At 43.5% G+C, this 27,881-nt stretch overlaps 1 protein-coding gene and 1 long non-coding RNA gene across 15 annotated transcripts in view; one reads left to right on the top strand and one right to left on the bottom strand.

The window, feature by feature from the left end:
• The window catches only part of TRAF3IP3 (TRAF3 interacting protein 3), a 101,869-nt gene that overhangs the window by 38,644 nt on the left and 35,344 nt on the right, over positions 1 to 27,881 (bottom strand). The window contains exons 1-8 of one of the 14 annotated variants that reach the window (XM_056558950.1): positions 27,744 to 27,777; positions 27,556 to 27,648; positions 14,447 to 14,841; positions 10,574 to 10,697; positions 6,789 to 6,852; positions 5,827 to 5,851; positions 2,929 to 2,958; positions 2,515 to 2,610 (exon numbers count right to left, since the gene is read on the bottom strand). In XM_056558950.1, coding sequence (XP_056414925.1) covers positions 2,515 to 2,610; positions 2,929 to 2,958; positions 5,827 to 5,851; positions 6,789 to 6,852; positions 10,574 to 10,697; positions 14,447 to 14,782 — 675 coding nt within the window. In that variant the 5' untranslated portion in view covers positions 14,783 to 14,841; positions 27,556 to 27,648; positions 27,744 to 27,777. The other 13 variants (XM_056558952.1, XM_056558962.1, XM_056558961.1 and 10 more) reach the window with 13 other exon arrangements.
• Positions 24,579 to 27,881, top strand: part of LOC130356879 (uncharacterized) — a 36,128-nt gene continuing 32,825 nt past the window's right edge. The window contains exons 1-2 of the long non-coding RNA XR_008889022.1: positions 24,579 to 24,647; positions 27,648 to 27,698. This is a non-coding gene — a long non-coding RNA (uncharacterized LOC130356879). The remainder of the gene's footprint in view (positions 24,648 to 27,647; positions 27,699 to 27,881) is intronic.

The following is a 27,881-nucleotide window of genomic DNA, read 5'->3' as shown; positions in this document are numbered from 1 at the left end:
ACACATCCATCAGAACTTCTTTTACTTAATTGTAAGCTCTTCAGTATACTTTAATATCTTAAGTCTTTTAAGAACCTTTTTACCCAATTAAATTGCCAATAAGGCTGTTCACATCTAAAATGACTCCCAAGTTTGAATACCTGCACCTGGTCCATTAAGTTACATGTACCAAATGCACTCCACTAGTGACTACATTCAATCCATTTCTGAATGTATATGGTACTTTTGTTTTATGGGACTCCAAAGTGGAAAAGCCATGCAAAATAATTTATGCTGTAGAAATGGACCAAACATCGTCACTAGTAGATTACACTCAGGCCACTTAACTGAGTGGGCCCAGCACTGGTATGTTACAGTGTACATCAGCATATACATTCAGATAGACATTGGTATGGTATGCCAATGTCTATCTGAATGTATAACATTCACATAGTATTTCTAGACACATTTGTCCTATATACATTGACCCATAAAACCACATGGAAAACTAATATATATGTTACACAATGTGTTCATTCAGACAGAAGAAATACCAACATAAAAGAGAAGGTAGAAAATTGTTGTAATGCAAAATACAACAGGGTTTTAACATGTTTTCCAATTTCACCTTTGATGTGAGCAGATAGATACCAAATAGTTAATTATACCGAGTATACTTCATCTAGTTACACAAAGGCAATAGGGACAATGTATTATTTAATGCCTCTCAATAAATTTGTTGTACATTTTACTTCTGTCTGTGCACCACAATCTAGCACCTGGCATAGATTTCTGTATTATAGTAAATGTGTTGGACAAGGGAAAACCATGTCCCATCCCACTAAGTAGGTATGCTCGTTACCGATAACAGGCCGGTGCAAAAGGGCCTGTGATCAGGCAGCAAACAAGTTTTTTGTCTGATCAGGTCCTTTGTTCAGACATAAATCACCGTCATCCACACCCATCCTGCGTGAATGGGCATGTGCAGCTGACTATGATGTGGATGGGCAGCTGACGATGATGGGGATGTGCAGCTGACGATGATGGGGATGTGCAGCTGACGATGATGGGGATGTGCAGCTGACGATGATGGGGATGTGCAGCTGACGATGATGGGGATGTGCAGCTGACGATGATGGGGATGTGCAGCTGACGATGATGGGGATGTGCAGCTGACGATTATGGGGATGTGCAGCTGACGATGATGAGGATGTGCAGCTGACGATGATGGGGATGTGCAGCTGACGATTATGGGGATGTGCAGCTGACGATGATGGGGATGTGCAGCTGATGATGATGTGAATGTGCAGCTGACCATGATGGGGATGTGCAGCTGACTATGATGGGGATGTGCAGCTGCACAAATGGTCCACCGATCATTCATGTGACCCAGCCTGCACAATTGAGCTTCAACTGCAGTACATTGTTTACTTCTGGCACCACTGCCGATTAACAGGCAGGGAGGCAGAGTGTCAGCACCCCGACCATCAACTATGGATGGCTTTTTCTGTGAATAGGCCATCAATCATTTTTGACCTGAAAACACTTTTAACGGTGACCCTCAGGCTGTAGGCAATGCTGGCCACAATGTTCTTGATACATTTGTGGTGTCCCGGTATTGTATTGCATACAGTACCTTGGATAGGGGTCCCCAAAGTCAGAGTTCCTAGTAACTGTGGGATTCCGCTTCTTTAGTCTTCCCCTAGTCACCCCTCAAATGGTTAATATATTGCTAAAATAAATGTAAATACTGTATAGAAAGTGTATACTTACCTTGCATAGCGTCGCAGGGCCTGCGGGTCATGTGACTGTAGTTTAGTCTCTATGGTAGGTAAAAGGACCTTTGGAGGTTCTGGGTCATGTGATACCCACAATACCTTGTAAAGCTGATTGACAGATGTTGTGGATCAATCCTAAAACGGCCAGCCCCTGCCCATATAAGGGAGCTGCGGCCATTTATCTCTTTTTTCCTCGTGGGCTGCTGATGAGTAAAGATCTACGTAGCTGTCATCGGCAACCACTGGGCCAAAGCCTGCCGGCCTCGGCTCGAATCAAACAGTGAGTTCTTACAAACTTCCCCGCTACTTCTAGCAAGGACCCTGGACCTAAACATAACCCTAAATCCAGCGCATCTGCGCATACTAAATCCTACGAAGCTAAAGAACTTACAAAAGTCCCAACCATACGTCAATCTCAGCTAAGCTGTACATAGACTCTGTTATAAAGACTGTTCCTGTTATCCCATGTTACAGAAAATCTTCAGTAAAGTTTCCAAAAGTTTTCAGCAAAGCTCTGGTTGTGGACATTGCATTTATTGTACATCTCCCTATCGCTTTTGGGAAGGGGAGCGATAGGCTAAGCATCACAGTATTAACCCTCACCCTGGCGTCACAACTGACAAGAGTTAATTATAACCGTGATATACCTCACAGCAACACCCCAACTGCAATATTGTTACAATATATATGATTAGTATATTATATTATTAATATTATTGATTTACTATTGTATACTAAAGCAATATTTGGAAATTACCATCCATGACTTCTCTGAGGTTTGTACTAGCACACTAAGAAGCTCCTGTAAGACACAAAGTTTCTTTTTCAGTTTCCGCTCCCTATGTAGGGCTTCCTGCAAACAGATAACAAATTTCATTGAATATAAATTACTCATCTAACAACTTCCTGGTATAAACAACCTCAAAACAAGTGCTGATTCATATGTCAATGCTGAATACTCCTTAGTATGTACAAGCATAAATACAGCCAATAACTGTGCTTTAGTAGTTGGGTTGGTCTAGGCAGCCACATTAAGATAACATACACTAAACCATATAGAGGAGTACATGCATATCAGAAATCAGAGAAAACTGTCACATACTGTACAAGCCCTCTTCCATAACAAGGCCACCTCAACTGTGTATGATCATGTAATGTCAACTTTACTTACCATCAGGTATTCAGAAAGCTGAAGTAACTCCTAAAAGAATAAATATGGAAATTATAGAATTTATATAATGTGTTTTCTTTTATTAGAATTAAATAATACCTTAAAGGTTACCTTTCATAAAAATAAACTTTTGTTATATTATAGATTAATGGATACAGAATAACTTCCCTATGCTTCTTTCTATTTAATTTTCCACTTTGAAAAAATGACCACTAGGGGTCTCCCTACCAGTCCTGGCTGCAAGCTTTTTTTTTTTTTTTTTTTTTATAGATTTCAGACTCATGCTGGGGTCCTAAATCTCAGACTGCAGACTGAGCTTGTCTGTGGCCCGGCTACAGTCTGAGATTGAGGACTCCAGCATGAGTCTAAAATCTATTAAAAAAAAAAGGCTTGTGTCCAGGACTGGTAGGGGGACCCCTAGTGGTCATTTTTTCAAAGTGGAAAATTAAATAGAAAGAAGCATATTTTTTAAAAACATGCAATTGGAAAGTTATTCTGTATAGATTAATCTATAATATATCAAAAGTTTTTTTTGATGAAAGGTACCCTTTAAATGTAATGTACATTTCAGTGCTACATTGAACACATTTGGGGTGATTTACTAAAACTGTCTAATTCTTAGATCCTAAGACTTATGTGGGTCTCAGAGGTGGGACGTACACCTATCAGACATTTAAAGGGGTACTCCACCCCTGGCATCTTATCCCCTATCCAAAGGATAGGGGATAAGATGTTAATCGCCGCGGTCCCGCTGCTGGGGACCCCGGGGATCGCCGCTGCGGCACCCCACCATCATTACTGCACAGAGCGAGTTCACTCTGTGCGTAATGACGGGCGATACAGGGGCCGGAGCAGCGTGACATCATGGCTCCGCCCCTCATGACATCACGGCCCGTCCCCTTAATGCAAGTCTATGGCAGGGGGCGTGACGACCGCCATGCCCCCTCCCTTAGACTTATATTGACGGGGGCGGGCTGTGACATCACGAGGGGCAGAGCCATGACGTAACGATGCTCCGGCCCCGGTATTGCCCGTCATTACGTGCAGAGCGATCTCGCTCTGCGCAGTAATGATAGCGGGGTGCCGCAGCGGCGATCCCGGGGGTCCCCAGCAGCGGGACCCCGGCGATCGGACATCTGATCTCCTATCCTTTGGATAGGGGATAAGATGTCTAGGGGCGGAGTGCCCCTTTAAGGCATAAATGTCCTGAATGGGAATGCCATTTTTAATGAAAAAAAGCTATGCAGCAGCCAATTTAAATTTTATACATTTCAGCCATGCAGTCAATGTAGAGATCTGTAGGGATTACTAATTATTGTTTTTTAATGGCAATCTGCCAAAGCTTTTAATAGGCAAATATTGAATGCCTAGCACAGTGTCTGCCGCTCATGCTTACACCATTGTTTACAGCAGAGTTCACTGATTTGTACTTACTATTTTATAAGCTGACCGAATCTGTTACCCCTTAGCTCAGGGATTGGGTTTTAAATTCACATGCAGATAGATTTTTAAGTAAGGAGACTATAAATAAAAGTAATGTTTTATAAGGAATGTGAGTTTTGATTTGAAATGATCAGTGCTATAAGGGGTAATTTAGTATCTCTATAATTTTTATTGACTAATGAGAAAATCAGTCTCTTACAAATGTTTTTAGCAAGTAGAGATGAGCGAACTTACAGTAAATTCGATTCGTCATGAACTTCTCGGCTCGGCAGTTGATGACTTTTCCTGCGTAAATTAGTTCAGCCTTCAGGTGCTCCGGTGGGCTGGAAAAGGTGGATACATTCCTAGGAAAGAGTCTCCTAGGACTGTATCCACCTTTTCCGGCCCACCGGAGCACCGGAAAGCTGAACTAATTTATGCAGGAAAAGTCATCAACTGCCGAGCCGAGAAGTTCGTGACGAATCAAATTTACTGTAAGTTCGCTCATCTCTATTAGCAAGCATCTGTTTTATGTTTGATCAGGATATTAGTTGACACTGGGATAAAATTTAGGTGAATGGAGGGGATATAATTTATGTGAAAGTTTAAACGGGAACATCTGCATAAAACTTGTATGTTCTTCATGTCATTTGTGCATTTGTATTGTACTTTAGTTTTTTCCCACTCTACAAAAACAAAAAAATATACTGGTATGTTGATTTACATGAAACTCTCGAAACCCTCCGGTGTGCGTACGTATGGATGTATAGCAGAGTTAGAAGGATGAAACCTTTAGCCAAAGTGTGGACAGGGACTGTGTACAGTGTTCAGGAACATCTGGCACCATGTTAATAATATTAAATAATAAATTAAGCAATAACAGTTGTTGGCAATGAAAACAAATCTAACATGTTCTGCTAATTTTTCAGAAAGGACTATATTTCCAAGGCATAGGATAGTAATGTCAGCATTTTTTGAGAAATATGGTCTAAGACACCACACCTGGAACATTTACCTGAGATTGTATATGAAACTTAAAGGGGTACTCCGGCGCTTAGACATCTTATCCCCTATCCAAAGGATAGGGGATAAGATGCCTGATCTCGGGGGTCCCGCCGCTGGGGACCCCCGTGATCTTGCACGCCGCACTCAGTTAAAATCAGTCCCCGGAGCGAACACGCTCCGGGGACTGATTTTAACGGGGTGCGGCGTGCAAGATCACGGGGGTCCCCAGCGATCAGGCATCTTATCCCCTTTCCTTTGGATAGGGGATAAGATGTCTAAGCGCCGGAGTACCCCTTTAAGGCAAAGATCAATTTAACAGCTTGAATCGAATTCTTGTATTATAAATGTAATGTGAAAATTAGCCAAGACAGATGTTACAGTGTAAAACAAAACATTGGAACAACAATTATGAAATGACAGTTTATATCATTATACCCACTAAAAAACAATAAAGAGTCAGGTGCACCTTACCCCATTCAAAACAGCTATGGCACAACTGTAAGAAAAAAAACAAGGAATAGAATGCATAAATACCGAAAACATAGTTTAAATATAAACATGTAAATGCACGTTCTGGATCTGAGAAAAAAAAAATTTCTCATTCGTCGTCATCAGCTGGACATTACCTTGTGCAAATGATAATGATAATATTGAGGGCCACAGGACCTGTAAACTAGGGTCAATGACTGAGATCAGAATCCCATTCTCTGATGCATTTTGGCCTGTCTAAATGGGCCCTTAGTAAAATCGACCAGCTAGGATCATTTAACATAAGATTTATTAAATGGGTTTCCAAGGAAAGTAAGTTGAAGCTGTGCTGCTGTAACCCTCGTCACCACTACAATGTACAGAGCCATCCAAACTGTTGATCAGGGAGGGCCAGATGTCAATACTGCTTGCCCTCTCCTCCATTCTAATGGTGTCTAGAGCTCTCTATATTACCATTATAACAGTGCATTGAGAAAGCCAGAACAAGAAGTGTGAGTGGTACGGAGTCTGGGAATAGCTGCATATTGGTTGCTACTTCCCAGCAACTCATGGCACCTTTGTTATTGATAGAACATGCTAAATAATAGACAGTCATCCATTTCTGTGTAACTAATTATAGACAGTCATCCATTTCTGTGTAACTAATACAAAATGTACAAACCATATGTACTGTACAATTCCTAAATTTATATTATAAAAATTTACATTCAAGAGATGTGTGGATGCAATAAGCAGTGATACATAACACCACGTTCTCTGCACTTGTTGTCAAGATACACAAAACACTCACACGTGCATATTTTGCTGTATATTTTCTGCAGTGGATTTTGCTGCCCAGTGAAGTCAATGGATAGCAAAATTAACTGCAGCAAAATACACACAAGTACTCAAAGACTACATTAATAAGCGAATGCCTGGTCATTTTTTATGGCAAAACTGCTCACTCTGTTTGCTGGCTGGAGTCCCGCTTTAAACAGATCACGGGCATTTCCTGGATTGTTTGAGCACCTGTGAAGGAACAGATATAGAATGGTCATGGTAGGCCTGAATATTAGGTACTATGCTGCATTTGTAGTGGTAGGTTCTAAGAATGTCTCTGGAAACAGGTTCTATCATAAACACTTGCTTATTTTAAAGGCCAAACATTATTTTAGTATATAAAACAGAATTCCAGAAATGCAGCTGTTGTATTATACTTTAAATTTTTTGAGCTGCTGCTGTTTTCCACTGAGCTCCTTAGATTAGTGGTTCTCAACCTTTTTTTGCGACTGTACCCCGAAAGGGCGAAAGTATGTCTGCGGGTGTCCCTCGCGTGTAAGTTTGCGCGGAACTTACGCGCACGGGGTAACCGGGGACAAAATAAGTCATAAAAGTACTTAATTTCATAATGGCGTGTGCTTACCTTTCTAATGCAATACTAATGCGATACTTATTCCCCTTATGCCATTATTCCCCCCTCCCTCTGATCCCCTTTTGCCATAACCAGATAATGGCAAAAGGGAATCAGACGGAGGGGAGAATAATGGCACAAGGGGATAAAGATGTAAGGGGGGGGGGGCACAACGATAACCTCCCTCCATATTAATCCCCTTGTGCCATTATTCCCCTTTTGCCATTATTCCCCTCCCCCCCATCTTTATCCCCTTTTGCCATTACCCCCTCCATCTTAATCCCCTTGTGCCATTATTCACCCCTCGGATCCCCCTGGGCCAATATATGAGATACATACAATAACACCCTCCCATACTGCGGTGTTACACTTTAACGGTGGTGTTTAACATACTTACCAGGCCTCTGTCTATCCCGTTCGGTGGGAGTCGGAGGGCCGCACTGACTGGTGACGTCCTTCTGCGCTGTGCCGGCACCTCCATGCAACGTCAGAGATGTTACAGGTCAGGCACGGCAGCCACTGTAGCTCACATAAAGCGGCCACAGCTCCAGCGGTACAATATAGTGAGCTGCCGCGGCGACTGCGGTGTTCAATCCCCACTCTGCCCTGACAAATACTGGCCAATGCATGGCATAGCTATACCCCCGCATAACCTTTATCATACCCCTAGGGATACCTGTACCCCTGGTTGAGAACCCCTGCCTTAGGCTATGTTCAGACGTCTGAATGTCCGCACGGAAAATCTCTGTGTGGACATTCTGCAGGCATGATATGCCAGGGCTAGGACCGCGTAGGAATAAGCCATTTCATAGATGACAATGCATTCTATGCGCTGTCTGCAGAAGGAATGTACATGTCCATTCTTCCTGTGGTGACCGTAATCAGAATTTGTGGTGTGGAAATTCTGCCATGTGCACAGTGCAGCAGAATCCCATTGAAAGCAACTCTGCTGCTGCGGAATTTCCGTGTGGAATTCCAATGCGGAATTCCGCACATAAATTCTGATGTGAGAACACTGCCATCCTGTAAACCATTTTGTCCATTACTTCAGTTTTAATCAATTCTTTGGCCCTAAATTTGGGTGTGGACTGAAAACAGTAGCAGATCACAGATAGGGTGGGTTCACACCACGATTTTCTATACAGTTTTTGGATACGGTTTAATAAAAAAATAAAAACGTATGCAACTGTACAGAAAACCGTGCCCACAGACTTTCCATTCAAAACCGTATGCACCATATTGCATACGGTTGTCTCCGTTTTTCACACCACACGGTTTTTTACTTTTTTTTTTCTGGACAGAAAACCGTGGCCTACCACGGTTTTGGGTCCAGGTGAAAAACCGTATTGACCCGTATACAGTTTTTTTTTTTACATGGGAGTCAATGGGAACCGTACAGAACTGTATGTGTGTACGGTTCCATCCAGTTTTTACCATACGGTTTTTGACTTTGCACAGTTTTTTTTCTTGGAATTTCAATCAAACAGGTGAAACTTTATTTATAATGGAGTGAAAAGTTCAAAACGTATGCATTTTTTTTCTTAAAAAATGGATGCAACCGGACATCACTTTTCAAACCGTATACTGTTTTCAACCATATACAGATAAAACTTTGTACACACGTTTTGATACAGTTTAGTCAGGTTTTGGGGAATCCGTTTTTTTTTAATCAAAAACCTGAAAAAAAAACTGTATTGCAAAAACGTGATGTGAACCCAGCCATACAGTCGTAAAAAAATCCCTAGCTGAAGTCACTAGCTGACCCTGTTCGGGACAAGTGAAATGAATGGAGGACGACATGGGTTCGCCGGATCTGGCAGCCAGAGACTAAAAATATGGTGTAAATGCACCCTAAGGGTGCGTTCACACGCTTTTTGTTTTTGCGGGTTTTCCGCTGCATATTTGAAAGGGGGCGGGCTCTTCTCGGCTGTCCGCAGCAGATTTTCCACGGAGGAATTTACGCTGAGGGAAATCCGCCGCAAGCCCAGTTGAAGTCAGTAGGATTCTCCGCAGCGTAAATTCCGCCGCAGAAAATCTGCTGCGCACAGCCGAGAAGAGCCCACTTCCTTTCAAATACGCAGCGGAAAACCCGCAAAAACTAAAAGCGTGTGTGTATTTTTGCTGCAGATTTGCTTCAGCAGATTTTTCTGCCCATTGAAGTCAATGAGCAGCAAAATCTGCAACAGATCTGCAGCAAAAATACGCCCGTGTGAATGTACCCTAAGGGCTCATGCTGCGGATCTGTCAACAATGGACCCCTACAGTGTGTCTCAGATGTGCCTGCTTTGAGCTACGAGCAGACACACTGCGATGTGAGAGTCACCACGCGCATGCGCGGTGTACTTGCACACATCGCGGCCGCTCCCCCTGCTCCTTGAGCTAGGCTGAGAGCAGCTGCAATGTGTGCGCGAGTATACTGCACATGCGCGCGGTGACTCGCACTGTGTTTGCTCGTAGCAGTGTGTTTGCTCGTAGCGGCAGATTGCCACTCCGAGCAGGTGCATCTGAGACACACTGTAGGGGTCCACCGTGGTCGGATCTTCAGTGTAAGAGTATGTTCACATGAGCGGACCCACAGCGTATTTTACACTGCAGATCCGCCGCTCAAGGACCGCTGCATGGTGGCTTTACATGTGCCTGCTCGGAGCGGCAATACATCGCTACGAGCAGACACACTGCGATGTGAGAGTCGCAGTGTGCATGCGCAGTATACTCGCACATTACGGCGGCTTTCGGCCTAGCTCATGGAGCAGGGGGAGCGGCAGCGATGTGTGCAAGTACACCGCGCATCGCACATCGCAGTGTGTCTGCTTGTAGTGGCGTATTGCTGCTGCGAGCAGGCACATGTAAAGCCATCATGCAGCAGTCCTTCAGCTGTGGATCTGCAGCGTAAAATACGCTGTGGGTCCGCTCGTGTGAACGTACCCTAAAATACGCTGTGGATTTGCCCGTGTGAACAAGCCCTAAGGTTCCATTGACACGGGCGGATTATGTGCCGAATTTCCGCAGCGTATTTGCTGCGAAAAATCCGCAGCAGATTTTTCTACCATTGACCGAAAGAAAATCTGCAAATCTGCCTCTTCTGCAGATTTCCTGCGGACCCATTAAAGTCAATGGTAGCAAAATCTGCTGAAGCAAATCTGCAGCAGATCTGAAGCAAAAGTATGCACGTTAGAACGCCAGATCTGCAGCAAAAGTACGCACATGTGAACGCACCCTAATGAAGCTAAGCATTGTAAAGTGTCTGGCCTAATAATACCACTTTCTGTACTACAACAATTGGATGAGAGCCCAAAAACTTGCTAAACCTTGGATAATATAGAGTGGTCATTTTCTTACCTCTTTCTCTTGTGGTTACATCATTCTTTTTTGTTTTACTTTGTATAGATTGCAAACAGGGGTCTGATATTGTGATTCTACAGTCAAAAGGATATGTCTTAGATCGATTATGCTGCCAAGACATCTGTAGAGATGAAAATAAATGATATAAACTTTGACCTTTATAGGGCTCTAGGTTCCAACAAAAGTGTTCTCCAATGCCACCAAACAATTTGGATCCTAAGGGGAGATTTATCAAAACCTGTCCAGAGGAAAAGCTGCGGAGTTAACAAAAAAGAAAAAAAAAAAAAAATGTATCCACTATCCAAAGTATCCCCCGCAATTTCCTGCCCAGCACCCCTGCTCTCATCCTGCACAGAGCTGTATCGACTACCGTACGGTGCTGTGTTCAACATGCCCCCTTCATGCATCTCTATGGAAGAGCCGGAGATACTCGAGTACAGCACTTTGGCTATCCAATAGAGATGAATGGAGGGCGCACGCCGACCCCTGCTCCGTGCGGAAGGAGAGACGGGGCATCGGGCAGGAGATTGTGGTGAGTCCCAGTGGTCATATCCTCCCACGATCTGACACTTATCCTCTATCCTTTGTATAAGTGGTACATATTTCTATGCTGAATAACCCCTTTAACAGTATGTGGTAAGACCACGGCCGGACAAGGAAGAAGACATCGGTGGAGGAGTGGAGCAAGATACTGGGGAAGCAGTGGCAGGAGAGTCCTCTTTATTGTTTTAAATATGGAGTGGTAACGTGTTATATATTGTACGATCTTCATGCTCACCATCCCCAGGGGACGTTCCTGCTCCCAAGGATGGTGAGGATATGAAGTTTGTAAGTCTTCCCCACCACCCCTGTAAGTAGTCCCCTGGGCGAGGAGCTGTACTTACCAAGTCCCGTCGGCTGCGCTGTAATCACGTCCTCTCCACGTGATTGATAGCCCATATCAATGCTCTACTCCATCTGCTTAGGGAGCTGGTGACTACTTATGGGGGTGGCAGGGGTGACTTACAAACTTCATATCCTCACCATCCCTGGGGGTAGGAGTGTCTCCAGGGGATGGTGAGGATGAAGATTTTACCATATATAATGTGTTGCCACACCTTATGTATGGTAAAATCTGATGCTTGGTTCCCTTTAAAAGGGAAACTGACAAGCTGTTTACTTCACTAAACCCAATACACTGGGGTTTAATGTGGGTAAACCTGAATAAAATGATATTATACTAAAACTGTTCCAGATGTTTTCTAGATATTGCCCTGTTTGCTAAGCTTCCCTGCCTCCATTTTGTTGGTCTCACTATGCCAACCCATCTTCTGGATATTCATAATTCTGGCTATGAATATGCAGAAGATGGGCAGGAATAGTGAAGCAAACAGTACGGAGGCAGGAAAGCTCGGCAAGCCGTCTCTATTGCAAACAAAATTTAATTTGCATGCTAGCAACGGGGGCAATATCTAGAAAACAGTATTGGGTTTAGTGCAGGTGAACAGCCTGTCAGTTTTCTGTCAGTAAGGGTAGGGTTACACATGCTGTATTTTGCTGATTATTTGCTGCTGTGTATTCTCCTACCCACAGAAGTCAATGAGTAGTAAACTCAGCTGCAGAAAATACAGAGCAAAATATGGCACACGTGACCCTACCCTAAGAGCATAAAGAGTCATCCCTACTGTTCTAAGCTTTTACTACCACAGTTAATATTTTTCAGCTACAAAATTTCAGAGGAACACACACAATTTGGGGGCATTGTAGTTGGCCATATGAAGTAAATACTGCTGTTAACCTGCATTTTTTTTTATACTTGCCAGTTTTAGCTATTTAGCAATTAGGGTGTAGTTGTCAAACTTACAAGAATTGAAAAATAATACAGGTTAGCAGCAGTATTTCAGAAATACTTATTGCATATAGCCAACTGCAGTGCAACCACATAGTGTTTTCGATCTATAGCAGATCTTTAATAGGTTTCATCTGCAAAAGCTGTCCAGCCAAAAATGCATACAAAGCCTGAACAGAATTCTGGAACTAAAAACAAACTTGTTCACAGTTCAAAGGTACGCTTTACATCAGACTTTCCCAGCCTATGGTTCTTCAGCTGTTGTAAAACTACAAATCCCATCATGTTCTGACAGCCTTTGGTCACAGGTTGGGGTACAGTGCTTTAAAGGGGTACTCAGGAGGGGAAAAAATCTAATTAACTGGTGCCAGAAAGCTATACAGATCTGTATATGATGTCTATTTAAAGAGCTTTCCTGTACTTATCAGCTATTGTATGCCTCAGAGGAAGTTGTGTAGTTCTAGTCTGACTACAGTGCTCTCTGCTGCCACCTCTGTCTGTGTCAAGAACTGTCCAAAGAAGGAGCAAATCCCCATCTCAAACCTCTCCTGAGCTGGACAGTTCCTGACATGGACAGAGGAGTCAGCAAAGAGCACTGTGGTAAGACTGGAAAGAACTGCACAACTTCCTCTGTAGCATACAGCAGCTGTTAATTACTGGAAGGCTTAAGATTTTTAAATTACTAAATTATTTTCTGGCACCAGTTCTGAAAAAACATTTCCTTCAGGAGCATCCCTTTAAGGTAATATGCTATTTTTCATAGAACTTAATGCCCTATAGGTCATATTTTAGTACTGGCCAAGTTGTGTTTTTCCCTTTAACTTCAATTGGAAAGTGGAAAAAAAATTTGAAATAAATAAATAAAATTAAGTTTCTCAACTTGAAACTAAAAAGAGCCGGTCAGGTCCCCACAATACACACTGTTCCCTGGACCTAACAGGTAAGGAGAAGAGCTTTCCAATTCTGTTCTCCTCAGCTCTATGCGATACGGACAGTAAGATAATGGACAGTAAGAAAAATTTTAGTGACCAGTGCCAGGCAGCTGCTGCCAAAGAAAAAGCATCAAGAGAGACATAGAGGCACGTGACAAGGACATAGTTTTGCCTCTATACTGTATAAATCATTAGTCAGACCACATATGGAGTATAGTGTGCAATTTTTGGCACCTGTATATAATAAGGACATGTCTGAACTGGAGTGGGTGCAGAGGAGGACAACAAAGATTATCAAGATAGGTTATCAAGCTTGGGGTGATTTAGTTTGGAGAAAAGACGTCTTAGGGGCGATTTGATCACAATGTACAAATATATGAATGGAGAGTTCAGAGATCTTTCTAGAGATCTTTTTATACCTAGGCCGGTGACCATGACAAGGGGGCATCCTTTATGTCTAAAGCAAAGAAGGTTTCACCATCATCACAGATGGGGATTCTTTTAAGAGCCGTGAGACTATGAAATTCTCTGCCACATGATGTTGTGACTCAATAAACAAGATCAAGGGGGGTCTGGAAGTTTTTCTAGTAAAATATAAGATTGATAGTAGTTTAAGGGGGATAGAAGGGGTTCTGACTACTATATATGGAGTCAGGAATAATTTTTCCTTCTGGTATGGGGCAATTGGCAAGTGCCTCCATAAAGGGTTTTTGCCTTTCTCTGCATCAAGATAGTAGGGTTATAGGTTGAACTTGATAACTTTAACCTTATGAACTATATAACTATGGCTGTGGTATCCAGTCACAGGGAAGTTGATGCAATGCCAGTCAAGCTTCATTGAAAACCTGAGTAGAAGGCTTCTCCATGCTCGCAGGCATTGAATCAAGCCAGTCTGGATTGGGGTAGGGCGTAGCGAGCGGGACTGAAAACAACAGTGTTTTTCTCCCCCGTTAGCTGTTCTCCTCACCAGTCAGGTCCCCGGGCAGGGGGGGGACTTGACAGGTTCTCTTTAAGCATACATTTTGTAGAAATGAAACCTATAGGTACATTACAGTATATTTCCATACATGTTTTTGGTGTATAGTTTGTACTTCTAAGCAATGACCTTACCTGACAACTTGTGGACACTTCTTCATTTATGCTCCGACTTTTTGGTACATTTTGTTTCAGAGTAGAGAGCGTATCATACTTCTGTGACCTAGGAGGAGACCTTACTTGTTTATCCCCTGACCCATCAGTCCAAAGATGTCGTCTCCTGAAAAACTCCTGCTCCCTTGGAGAAAGTCTTTCCTGTTTGCCCCAGTTAGAAGTGTCTTGGCGACAAGATGTTGCATTGTGGCGGCTCCTCAAGGTTTCATGGAATTCAAGTCTTCTGTCATACTTGTCTTCAAAATTCTCATTATCTAGCTTCCACCGAACTGGGGACTTTCCATTTTTAGTAGCCATGATTATCTTCAGAGTAGACCATGAGTCTTCTAATTTTATCTATTCGATGAAGACTGTAACTTTAAATAAGAAAATATTAATGATCAACATACACTCATAGTCAAATATTGCTGCAGCGCTTATTTTCAAGTTTCTTATTTTTATGGCAGAAGAAAGTGCTGCAGAATGTGTTATTCTCACCATAAAAATCACACAACAGCTATGAGTAATCACAGTATTTTGGCTGAAGAAAAACTGTGTGAACATAAAAAGAGCAGAAAAATAAGGCCCAAAATGTGTTTGAACATAGCCTCACACCTCTATTTGAATGTCAACAAGCAAACATATATCAGTGAATTTGTTTCACACAGAGGCATACAGGGGAGATTTATGAAACTGTCTTGATAAAAAGCTTTCCTTGTTGCACATAGCAACCAATCACAGCTCAGCTTTTATTTCATGTTCTGCTCCTAAAAATATTTAAATCTGCACTATAATGGGTTGCTGAGGGCAACAAATACCAATTTTTTTTTAGACAGTTTTCATAAACCGTCCCAACAGTGTTTTTCTTCTCAGTCTCATATGAAGAATACAGCGGGAAAAAAATGCCATACTCCATCAGAAGCCATAACACCTTTTTCCCCATACGCCATTGACAACCTTCAACCGTCAAAAATGGTTGCCGATGCCCAAAAAAACACCAGTATCTATACACACATGCGGGAAGATTTATCAAAGCCTGTGTAAAGGGAGAGTGATGCAATTGTCCATAGCAACCAACAATGCCTCTGTATATTGAAGAATGTACCTCACTGGTTTCCATGGGCAACAACAACAAAAAACACCATACATTGATACAGTATTTGTAATGCACACCTCATCCAACTGAAAAGCAACTGTATAGAAGAGAAAACACTTGATAAAGGCTTAATATAGCCAAAACCTTACATCATTTGGAGTGAATATAAAGGTGGCTTCGCTAGATACTTTTTAATGCTTTTGCGTTGCACACGGCAGGTTTTTTAAAGGTGGAAGGGTCGTGCCCATCTGTTTCATGATGGATTTACTCCAAAAATTGTTGTAGATTATGCAGCTTATAGCTGATTTAGGCCTCGTTCACACCAAGGAGAATCTGCGCAGAATACCAACACTGTTTTCGACTCGCAGCACCCTCCCATTAATTTCAATGGGAATTCTGCCGAGTTCACAAATTGGAAATTCTGTAGCAGAAGTTCCAGCAACTAATTGGATTTTGGAGGAAGTTTGAACATGTCCAATGTTCCAGAGGGATCCACCAGAGCTGTGTCTTTTGTCAGTATGATTGCCATGGACAACGTAAAGGCTACCCCTTAAATGGGCACTGTCAGATATAAAAAAAATTTGATATGTTGTACAGCATGCAAAACCAATAGGTCTTGCAATTGCTTTCATAAAAAAAAAAATTCTGTATTTCATACTGAAAAAGTCAGACCCCTGCCCCCCCGCCCCTGGAAGTCCGGGCAGAGCAGGGGAAGATGCTGGCGACGGCTGCAGGGGCCCAGCATGGCGGGGGGACTGGCGGCAGTAACCTGAGATCATGCGGGGACCGTCAGTAGGCAGTGGCGCAGGCAATCGGTGGCGGCGGTGTCAGATGCAGCAGTGAAGATCGTCGTAAAGTGATCTTCACTGCTGCTTCTAGGTGTTTTTTAAATCTACAACTCCCAGCATGCCCAGACAGCCTTTGGCTGTCTGGGCATGCTGGGAGTTGTAGTTTTGAAACATCTGGCGTGCCACAATTTGGAGATCACTGTGCAGTGGTCTCCAATCTGTGCCCTTCTAGATGTTTCAAGACTACAACTCTCAGCATGCCCAGACAGTCCAGGCATGCTGGGAGTTGTAGTTATGTAACATGTGGCCCTTCAGATGTTGCAGAACTACAACTCCTAGCATGCCTGGGCAGTCTCGGCATGCTGAGAGATGTAGTTTTGCAACATCTGGAGTGTTACAGTTTGGAGACTACTATGCTGTGGTGTCAAAACTGTAGCCCTCCAGATGTTGCAAAACTACCATACAAAGCATGCCGAGACTGTCCAGGCATGCTGGGAGTTGTAGTTCAGCAACATCTGGCCCTTCAGATGTTGCCAAACTACAACTCTCAGCATGCCTGGGCAGTATAAAGTGGTCTCCAAACTGCAGTTGTACTTTTGCAACAACTGGAGGCACACTGGTTGGGAAACATTGTCTGTTACTTAACTCAGTGTTTCACAACCAGTGTGCCTCCAGTAGTTGCAAACTACAACTCCCAGCATGCACTGACAGACCGTACATGCTGGGAGTTGTAGCTTTGCAACAGCTGAAGGCACACTGGTTGCGAAACACAGACTTAAGTAACAAACTCTCAGTGTTTTGCAACCAGTGTTCCTCCAGCTGTTGCATAACTACAACCTCCAGCATGCACCGACAGCCAAAGGGCATGCTGGGAGTTGTAGTTTTGCAACAGCTGGAGGTTCCCCCTCCCCCAAGTGAATGTACAGGGTACATTCACACGTGCGGGGGTTTATAGTGAGTTTCTCGCTGCAAGTTTGGGCTGTGGCAAATTTTCCGCTGCAGCTCAAACTCCCAGCGGGAAACTTGCTGTAAACAGCTGCCCATGTGAATGTACCCTAAAATCACTACACTATAACACAAGATAAAAAGTAATACACTACATATACATATGCCCCTACACAGTTACCTCTCTCCCCCCCCCCCCCCCCCCCCAATAAAAATGAAAAACGTATGGTACAGCACTGTTTCCAAAACGGAGCCTCCAGCTGTTGCAAAACAACAACTCCCAGTTTTACCGGACAGCCATTACTGTCCAGGCATGCTGGGAGTTTTGCAACAGCTGGAGGTGCCCTGTTTGGGAAACACTGCTGTAGGGTAATTTTGGTATCGGAGGCTAGTCTAATTCTTGCATCCGGGTCCGTCCCTATGCAAATCCCTAATTTAGGCCTCAAATGCGCATGGTGCTCTCTCACTTTGGAGCCCTGTCATATTTCAAGGCAACGGTTTAGGGCCACATATGGGGTATTTCCATACTCGGGAGAAAGTTCCTTACAAATTTTCGGGGGCTTTTTCTCCTTTCACCATTTATGAAAAGGTAAAGTTGAGGTCTACTCCAGCATGTTAATGTAAAAAAAAAAAAATTTTTACACTAACATGCTGGTGTTGCCCCATACTTTTTTTAACTTTTTCACAAGAGGTAAAAGGAAAAAAGACCCCCAAAATTTGTAACGCAATTTCTCATGAGTACGGAAATACCCAATATGTGGAGGTAAAATGCTCTGCGGGCGCACAGCAGGCCTCGGGAGTGAGAGTGCCATGTACATTTGTGGTGATTTGCACAGGGGTGGCTGATCGTTACAGCGGTTCTGACATAAACGCAAAAAAAAAAAAACACCCACATGTGACCCCATTTTGGAAACTACACCCCTCATGGAATGTAACAAGTGGTATAGTGAGCCTTAACCCCTCATAGGTGTTTGAAGAATTTTCGTTAAATTTGGACGTGAAAATAAAAAATAAATACATTTCACTAAAATGCTGGTGTTATCCCACATTTTTCATTTTCAGAAGGGGTAATAGGAAAAAAGCCTCCCAGAAATTGTAACCCCATTTCTTCTGAGTATATAAATAAATACCCCATATATGGACATAAAGTGCTCTGCGGGTGAACTACAATGCTCAGAAGAGAAGGTGCACCATTTGGCTTTTGGAGAGAGAATGTGTTTGGAATTGAAGGCCATGTGCATTTACAAAGCCCCCAATGGAGCCTGCCAGATATGACCCCATTTTGGAAACTACACCCCTCATGGAATGTAATTAGGGGTGCAGTGAGCATTTATACCCCACAGGTGCTTGACAGATTTTTTGAACACTGGTCCGTGAAAATGAAATTTTTTTTTTTCCATTTGCACAGTCCACTGTTCCAAAGATCTGTCAAATGCCAGTGGGGTGTTCAGTTCAGTTTTTAAGTGGATTTGAAGGGCCCTCATATTAGAAATACCCCATAAATGACCCCATTATAAAAACTGCACCCCTCAAAGTATTCAAAGTGACATTCAAAAGGTTTGTTAACCCTTTAGGTGTTTCATAGGAATAGCAGCAAATTGAAGGAGAAAATTCAAAATCTTCATTTTTTACACTGGCATGTTCTTGTAGACCCAATGGGTAAAAAGAGAGAAATCTTCCTAAAATGTGTAACCCAATTTCTCTCGAGTAAGGAAATGTCTCATATGTGTATGTGAAGTGTTCAGCGGGCGCAGTAGAGGGCTCAGAAAGGAAGGAGCGACAGTGGGATTTTGGAGAGTGAGTTTTTCTGAAATGGTTTTTGGGGGGCATGTCCCATTTAAAGGACATGTCTGGTGCTCACTTGTCTTATTCTATCCGTTCCGGGCTGCAAAAAAAAAAAAAAAGAAAAAAGAAAATAAGCTTTCTCTTGCCTGCCTATGCTCCCCCGGTGCTCCAGTACAGGTGTTCGGTCCCAGGGCTGTATTCTTCTTACTTCCTGTTAGCCTGGCACATCACATGGAGCTTCAGCCTATCACTGGCCGAGGCGGGACATCGCTGCAGCCGGTGATAGGCTGAAGCTCCATGTGAGGTGCTGGGCTAACAGGAAGTAAGAAGAATACAGCCCGGGGACCGAACACCTGTACCGGAGCACCGGGGGAGCGTAGGCAGGTAAGAGAAACTTTGTTTTCTTCTATTTTGCAGCCCGGTACGGATACAATAAGAAAAGTGAGCACCGGACATGTCCTTTAAGAAGCCCCTATGGTGCTAGAACAGCAAAAAAAAACACACTTGGCATACTATTTTGGAAACTACACCCCTCAAGGAACTTAACAAAGGGTACAGTGAGCCTTAACACCCCGCAGGTGTTTGACGACTTTTCGTTAAATTTGGATGTGTAAATGATTTTTTTTTTAACTAAAATGCTAGTTTCCCCCCCCCCCCCCCCCCCCAAATTTTAAATTTAAAACAAGGGGTAATAGGAGAAAATGCCCCCCAAAATTTGTAACCCCATCTCTTCTGAGTATGGAAATACCCCATGTGTGGACGTCAACTGCTCTGCTGGCGCACTACAATGCTCAGAAGAGAAGGAGTTACATTTAGCTTTTGGATAAAAAATAAATAAATATGTTCACTAAAATGCATTTTTTCCCCAAAATTTTACATTTTTGCAAGGGGTAATAGTAGAAAATGACCCCAAAATTTGTAACCCGATTTCTTCTGAGAATAAAAATACTCCATGTGTGAACGTCAAAAGCTCTGCTGGCGCACTACAATGCTCAGAAGAGGAGGAGCGCCATTGAACTTTTGGGCAAAAAATTTTTGGAATGGAAGTCAGGGGCCATGTGCGTTTACAAAGTCCCCCGTGCTGCCAGAACAGTGGAACCCCCACATGTAACCCCATTTTGTAAACTATACCCCTTACAGAATTTAATAAGGGGTGCAGTGAGTATTTACACCCCACTAGCATTTGACAGATCTTTGGAACAGTGGGATGTGCAAATGAATAATAAAATTTTTCATTTTTACAGACCAATGTTCCAAAAATCTGTCAGACACCTGTGGGGCATAAATGCTCACTGTACCCCTTATTACATTACGTGAGGGGTGTAGTTTCCAAAGTGGGGTGACATGTGGGGGGGGGGGGTCCATTGTTCTGGCACTATGGGGGCTTTGTAAATACACGTGGCCTTGAATTCCAGACAAATTTTCTCTTCAAAATCCCAATGGCGCTCCTTCTCTTCTGAGCTTTGTAGTTCGCCCGCAGAGAACTTTACATCCACATATGGGGTATGTTCTTACTCAGAAGAAATGGGGTTATAGAATAGACGTAAAGAGTATTGGCTCTACGTAACCAAAATGATAAACCTATCGCAGCTAAACTATAAACAATTGTGAAGATAGGTCCCTAAAACTTAACTTTTAATATATATATTAATAATACAACACCATCAATATCAGTGTAAGTGTATACTATCACCATTGATAAAATGACTATAATATAAGTTCCCACGGTCGGACTCTAACAATGACTGTAGTGTTAGACAGCAAACTGATTGTAGGTATAAACCCCTACTACTTATCAAGCAACCCAACGCGTTTCAGTCTAGTTGGTAAAATATGAAAACCAGACTTCATCAGGGGTAGATATAAAGCAAAAATGATTCGGTTTGATGAAATTCAATACAACATACAGCAAACAGCAGCCTGGTGGCCACGTCAGGAATAATTGAGTCAACAAACAGAAAAGCCGTGGTTGCCCTCAGCAACCAAAACAGCGTACTATTGGTGCAAAAACTCCATGCCTATGCACCCAAACATGTGCCAGAATAACTAAAATTTAGGCCGTAACCCATAGCAACCAGCATGTCGCTCATGGCGTTAGATACAGCCCTTATGGTATTATACAATTGTACACAGACACCCCGCAGGTATGGTAACCAGCTCAAATGGACAATGCCTAATATAAAGGGGTGATAGATTGTAGACAAATGTTGACTCTTACTGATCCTCCACTGTGAATAGGGTCCAACAGTGGATAGGATAGTGCCAGGTATAGTGCTGCTGATGTGTAGTAGGTGCCTAGAAGGATCCTGCAGTGGCGGGAGAGCCTGTCCGGTGTCGGGTGCGTTTCCAGTATTTTAGTGAAATATTTTTTTTTTTTTTTTTCACATTCAACTTTGAAGAATTTTCTTTAAACACCTGTGGGATGTTAAGGCTCACTATACCCCTTGTTACGTTCCGTGAGGGGTGTAGTTTCCAAAATGGGGTCACATGTGGGTATTTCTTTTGTTTGCATTTATGTCAGAACCGCTGTAAAATTATCCACCCCTGTGCAAATCACCAATTTAGGCCTCAAATGTACATAGCACGCTCTCACTTCTGAGCCTTGTTGTGCACCCATAGAGCATTTTACGCCCACATATGGGGTATTTCCGTACTCTGGAGAAATTGCATAAGGGGTAAAAGGAGAAAAAGCCCCCCCAAAATTTGTAGTGCAATTTCTCCAGAGTACGAAAATACCCCATATGTGGCACTAAACTGTTTCCTTGAAATACGACAGGGCTCTGAAGTGAGAGAGCGCCATGCGCATTTGAGGACTAAATTAGAGATTGCATAGGGGTGGACATAGGGGTATTCTACGCCAGTGATTCCCAAACAGGGTGCCTCCAGCTGTTGCTAAACTCCCAGCATGCCTGGACAGTCAGTGGCTGTCGGGAAATGCTTCGAATTGTTGTTTTGCAACAGCTGGAGGCTCCATTTTGGAAACACTGCCATACAATACGTTTTTCATTTTTATTGGGGGGGACAGTGTAAGGGGGTGTATATGTTGTGTTTTACCCTTTATTATGTATTAGTCTAGTGTAATGTTTTTAGGGCACATTCGCACTGGTGGGTTACGGTGAGTTTCCCGTTAGGAGTTTGTGCTGCGGCCAAAAATTTGCCACAGCTCAAACATCAAGCAGAAAACTTACTGTAAACTCGCCCGTGTGAATGTACCCTGTAAATTCACATGGGGGCAAACCTCCAGCTGTTTCAAAACTACAACTCCCAGCATGTACTGAGAGACCGTGCATGCTGGGAGTTGTACTTTTGCAACAGCTGGAGGCACACTGGTTGGGAAACCTTCAGTTAGGTTCTGTTACCTAACTCAGTATTTTCCAACCAGTGTGCCTCCAGCTGTTGGAAAACTACAACTCCCAGCATGTACTGATCGCCAAAGGGCATGCTGGGAGATGTAGTTATGCAACAGCTGGAGGTACTCAACTTCAACTCCCAGCATGCCGAGACAGCCGTTTGCTGTTTGGGCATGCTTGGATTTGCAGTTTTGCAACAGTTGGAGGGCTACAGTTTAGAGACCACTGCACAGAGATCTCCAAACTGTGGCCCTCCAGATGTTGCAAAACTACAAATCCCAGCATGCCCAGACAGAAAACTGCTGTGTGGGCATGCTAGGAGTTGTAGTTTTGCAAGATCTAGAGGGCTACAGTTTGGAGATCACTGTGCAGTGGTCTCTAAACTGTAGACCTCCAGCTATTGCAAAACTACAAATCCCAGCATGCCCAAACAGCTGTCTGGGCATGCTGGTAGTTGTAGTTTTCCAACATCTGGAGGGCTACAGTTTAGAGACCACTGTATAGTGGTCTCAAACTGTAGCCCTCCAGATGTTGCTAGGCAACTCATCGGCTTCCGTAGGATCCAGGGAGCCAGCCGCCCGCCAATCACCACTACCGATCACCGCCTGCAGCCTCCACAGATGGGCAAGTGACCTTCGGTGCCGGTCCCTGTCTGTTTCCCTGTTCTGCCCTGCCTATTGTGGGTGGGCAGAACGGGGGAAACCGAAAGTTAACCCCCCCGCCCCCGATCTGCTATTGTCGCTTCTTGACTACCAATAGCAGGGATAGGAGGGGTGGCACCCCTGCCACCTCACTCCTATCCCTTCAGGGGGATCGTGGGTGTCTTGGACAACCCCAATCCCCCTTATTTTCCGGGTCACCATAGACCCGTATGACCCGGAATTGCGCAAATAGCCGGTATGAATTCACATGTGTGATCGCCGACATGGGGGGTCTGATCACCCCGCTGGGCATTTGCGCAGGGTGCCTGCTGATCAATATCCGCAATCACCCCTGTCCGGTCCTCGCCCGGCACGCAGTGGGGATCGGAATTCCCACGGGCGTACAGGTACGTCCTGGGTCCTCACGTAAAAGGGTGTCAGGACGTACCTGTACGCCCTGGGTCCTGAACAGGTTCAGGGGTTAAAAAGTAAGTGTCCCTGCAAGTATATATATATGTGTGTGGATATATATATATATATATATATATATATATGTGTGTATGTGTGTACATCTGTGTTGTCTAGGTAATGTGCATGTGTATGAATAAATGATGTCAGAGTGTGTATGTGTGTGTGTATCTAATACAGGGGGACTACAATCATATGCGTCCAGCTGTTGCAAAACTACAACTCCCAGCATGCCTGCACAGCCAAATGATGTGTGGGCATACTGGGAGTTGTAGTTTTGCAACAGTAGGAGGAACACAGCCTGCAGTAACACTGCTGTAAATCTGAGTTTTACCAATCATATGCCTCCAGCTGTTGCAAAACTACAACTCAAAGGATGTGTGGGCATGATGGGAGTTGTAGTTTTGCAAAAGCTGTAAGCACACAGTGGCCCTCATTTACTATTCTAAACCCGACCTCTTTTGTCGTTTTTTTTTTGGCGGAGCTTTGTCTGCGCCATGTCGCAGACATCGTGCGCCAGTCTACAACACGATGCGACATTTTTTCCCGACGGACCCGATGTGGATTCTCCCAAACCCCAAAAAGGGGCGTAACCCGACATTTCTGAACTTTCCCACGTATTTATTAAGGTTTCCAACTCGAATTTGTTGAATTGTTGTGGATTTTTTCCCGACAGCTCAGAGGAGTTGGAAACCAAAACCAACAAAACCCACGTGCGACAAACAGGATGCGACATAATAATAAATACCAGGGGAAAAAAGCAGTCGGGTAAGAAAGCAAGATAGACTTACAACCCGATTTTCTTAGTAAATGAGGGCCAGTGTGTGTGTATAGCATAAAACCAGAAAGGAAAGGGTTACAGATGCTCACTCCCAGAGACCAGTGACTGAGGAGAGTGAGGGAGGGGGAGTGGTTATCACCTGAGGAGAAGAAAGCGATCCCCCCCCCCCCCCCCCCCTGCTTCTGGTCGTCAACATTAAGGTAATTCAGAAATAAAGCTAATTCTGAGAGAAATATAGGTCATAGATACATACAAATGATATGTACATGATCAGGATGAGATACTGAACAACATATAACAGTTTTTCTTTTGGGGGGATGATCTGAAAGGTACGCTTTAGGCATATGCAGAAGCGGCCCAAGGATAAACATGGACCCCCTTCTTCTTATGTATTTATGTGCGTATGTGCTGATCCCATAGAGTTTAATATATAAATTATATATCCCTCCCCCTTTTTGGAGGGCATTGGGGGAGATTTATCAAAACCTGTCCAAAGGAAAAGTTGCTGAGTTGCCCATAGCAACCAACCAGATCGCTTCTTTCATTTTTGAAAAGGCCTCTGCAAAATGAAAGAAGCGATCTGATTGGTTGCTATGGGCAACTTAGCAACTTTTCCTCTGGACAGGTTGTGATAAATCTCCCCCATTGTGTACTCACCGTTCTAGAAGTTTTTTTTTCACTAGGTGCTGTAGCTGGGCAGCTCTCAGTAGGCAGTCAGCTAATTGGACAGCTGCTGCTTCATGCTGAAGCATCATTGGACCTGTTACCCAATGGTGAAGCCTAGAAGAGTGAAGACCACCCACCCTCCCTCCCAATTGTTATTACTTGTTGCAGTGTTTTTGTCTGATGGGGATATCACCTAGCTTTGCTGGGGAGTCAAATCTGGACTCATGGTTGTCTACACAGTATCAAAACCTGTGTAGGGGAAAGATTGAACAGTTGCCCATAGTAACCAATCAGATTGCTTCTTTTATTTTTCAGAGGCCTTGTTAAAAATGAAAGTAGCGAGCTGATTGCTGATAGCTGGTTGCTATGGGTAACTGGTCTACTTTACCTCTGCATGGGTTTTGATAACTCTCCCTTATTACTTTATTTTACATGAAGTATTTATGCATTATCTATTTATTGGATTCTTATTTATTGATAGATGTTTATTTATTGGTAACCATGACTAAAACACTAATGGTTTTTAATGCCAAAATTTGGCCCCAGCTGATGTGACCAAAATTGCTGATTTTTGGTCACATCACATCCCAAAAAAGAAATAACTTATAAAAGTTGTACAAAAGTTAGTTTTTCTTTATTCTTAAAAAGAAGTACAATAACAGAAAAGCATGTAATCATGGATATTATTTTAATCATATTGGGGGAGATTTATCAAAACCTGTGCAGAGGAAGAGTGGTGTAGTTGCCCATAGCAACCAATCAGATTGCTTCTTTCATTTTCCACAGGCCTCTTTAGAGGCCTGTGGAAAATGAAAGAAGCAATCTGATTGGTTGCTATGGGCAACTGCACCACTCTTCCTCTGCACACGTTTTGATAAATCTCCCCCATTGACCCTCAGAATAAAGATACCGTGTCAGTTTTACTGTAATCTGTACTGCATAAAAACAAATCCCTCCAAAATTTGCTATATTGTTGTATGTTTTTTCAAATCCCCCCTGCATTATGGCTCTATGGAGATGAGGAGGGAAAAAAAACACAAAAAAGAAAATTGGCTGTGTCGACAAGGGTATGTTTACATGGCAGAATTCCACGGGAATATTCAGCTTAGAAGTCCCATTGATTTCAATAGGATTCTGCTGCATTGTGCATTTTTCTGCGGTGGAAATCCTGATTCCAGCGCCTGCACAAACATTAAACCTGTTCAATGTTTCTGTGAATTCGGCTCGGAAATACATTGCTGTCTACGCCGCTGAATCAAGCAAATGTGCGGAATGTCCGCACATTTTCAGCCATGTGAACATGGCCTAGGCTACGTTCATACGTGCGCAGATTTGATGCACAGGATTTTCTGCTGCAGATTTCAATGTTAAGGGTATGTTCACACTGCGGAATCCCAGCGGAATTCTGCAAGTAAAAGTCCGCACAGTGAACATTACCATCCGTGTGAATGGGTTTCCGCGAGACCCGTTCACACTGCGGAATTTCAGCGGCGGACAATTCCACCGCTCAAATTGTTCCGCGCAAAGAAAGAACGTGCATAGCCGTCAATGGTGATGGCGCAGTGCCGCGCTGTCCTACCGCCACCGACGGCTGCCAGTCTGAATCTCCGCTCGCTGAATTCAGCGAGCGGAGATTCCGTTCACACCCAGTGTTGTGAACATACCCTATGGCTGCATTCACACCTCGTTTTTACATTACGGGTGCCGGATCCGGCTGGGGGAGGGGCAAACTGGGCGCTCCCATACCCCAGCCGGACCAGTGCTGAACTCCATTCACTTTAATGAGCCGACCGGAGTCAAACGGTGACTCTGGTTTGCTAATTTTTGACCCATATGCGGTTTCCTGACCGGACCTAAAACCGTAGTATACTACGGTTTTAGGTCCAGTCACAAAACCGGATACTGGTCAAAAATGAGCCGACCGGAGTCACTGTTTGACGGCACATTTATGATCGGTTTTAGCTCTGGCAGAACATAATGGGGGAGGTTTATCAAAGGTTTTCCTAAGGTTGCCCATAGCAACCAATCAGCTCGCTTTCATTTGAAGGCATCTACAAAATTAAAGAAGCGATTTGATTGGTTACTATGGGCAACTTTTCCTCTGGACAGGTTTTGATAAATCTCCCCCCCCCCCCCGAGTTTTCCCGGTGGACATTTTGCTAAATTTTCCACTGTGTGAATTAGACCTTAGATTGCAAAGTGTAGTGTGTGGACAAGGAAAGCTCCGTCAATTAAAAAAAAAATATATGGCCTTTCTCCTCAAGACCCATGTATGAAGTTACAGTTTGCAGAATACGTTCTCAGGACCAATCTGCCAGATAACAGGTGTCTGTTTTATGTAGGTTTGCCAGAAACAAAAACAAACAAATAAATACGGTATGTTTTTTCCTCCATGTAACTATATGGAAAAGTGTATTTTCCTGCGCTTACAAAATAATCGAGGAAAATGTATAACCACCAACCGGGCCGAGCATCCATTTGTACACAACACATGTAAAGGACGTTCGTTGTAGGATATTGATATTATAGCCTTCACAGTATGCGAGTAAATAGTAAGAAACCTGAACGTACCTTGTTCCTTCTGTCCTGAATGTACCTTATTCCTTCTGTCCTGAACGTACCTTATTCCTTCTGTCCTGAACGTACCTTGTTCCTTCTGTCAGGCTGAGGACATAGTGAAGGAAAACACACAAGGCTCATACTGCAGATCTCAGGTAAGCTGTAAGTCACTTGAGGTTTATGTCAGGAACATGTCTTACTACTTTTGTGTTGTTGTGTCTGCATCCCTTAGAGCCAAGTGTTTGGGGCAGGTCATGTGGCCCGTGTGTGGATTCTGATTGGCTGCTGATATGTAGGTGTAACAGATGCATGTCTCCTCTTGTCACAGGTTCAGTAGT

Source organism: Hyla sarda, chromosome 2 (assembly GCF_029499605.1).
Source record: "Hyla sarda isolate aHylSar1 chromosome 2, aHylSar1.hap1, whole genome shotgun sequence".
NCBI classification, from domain to species: domain Eukaryota; kingdom Metazoa; phylum Chordata; class Amphibia; order Anura; family Hylidae; genus Hyla; species Hyla sarda.
The sequence above is the reverse complement of the archived record's forward strand: the minus strand, read 5'-3'. Positions and strand labels throughout refer to the sequence as shown.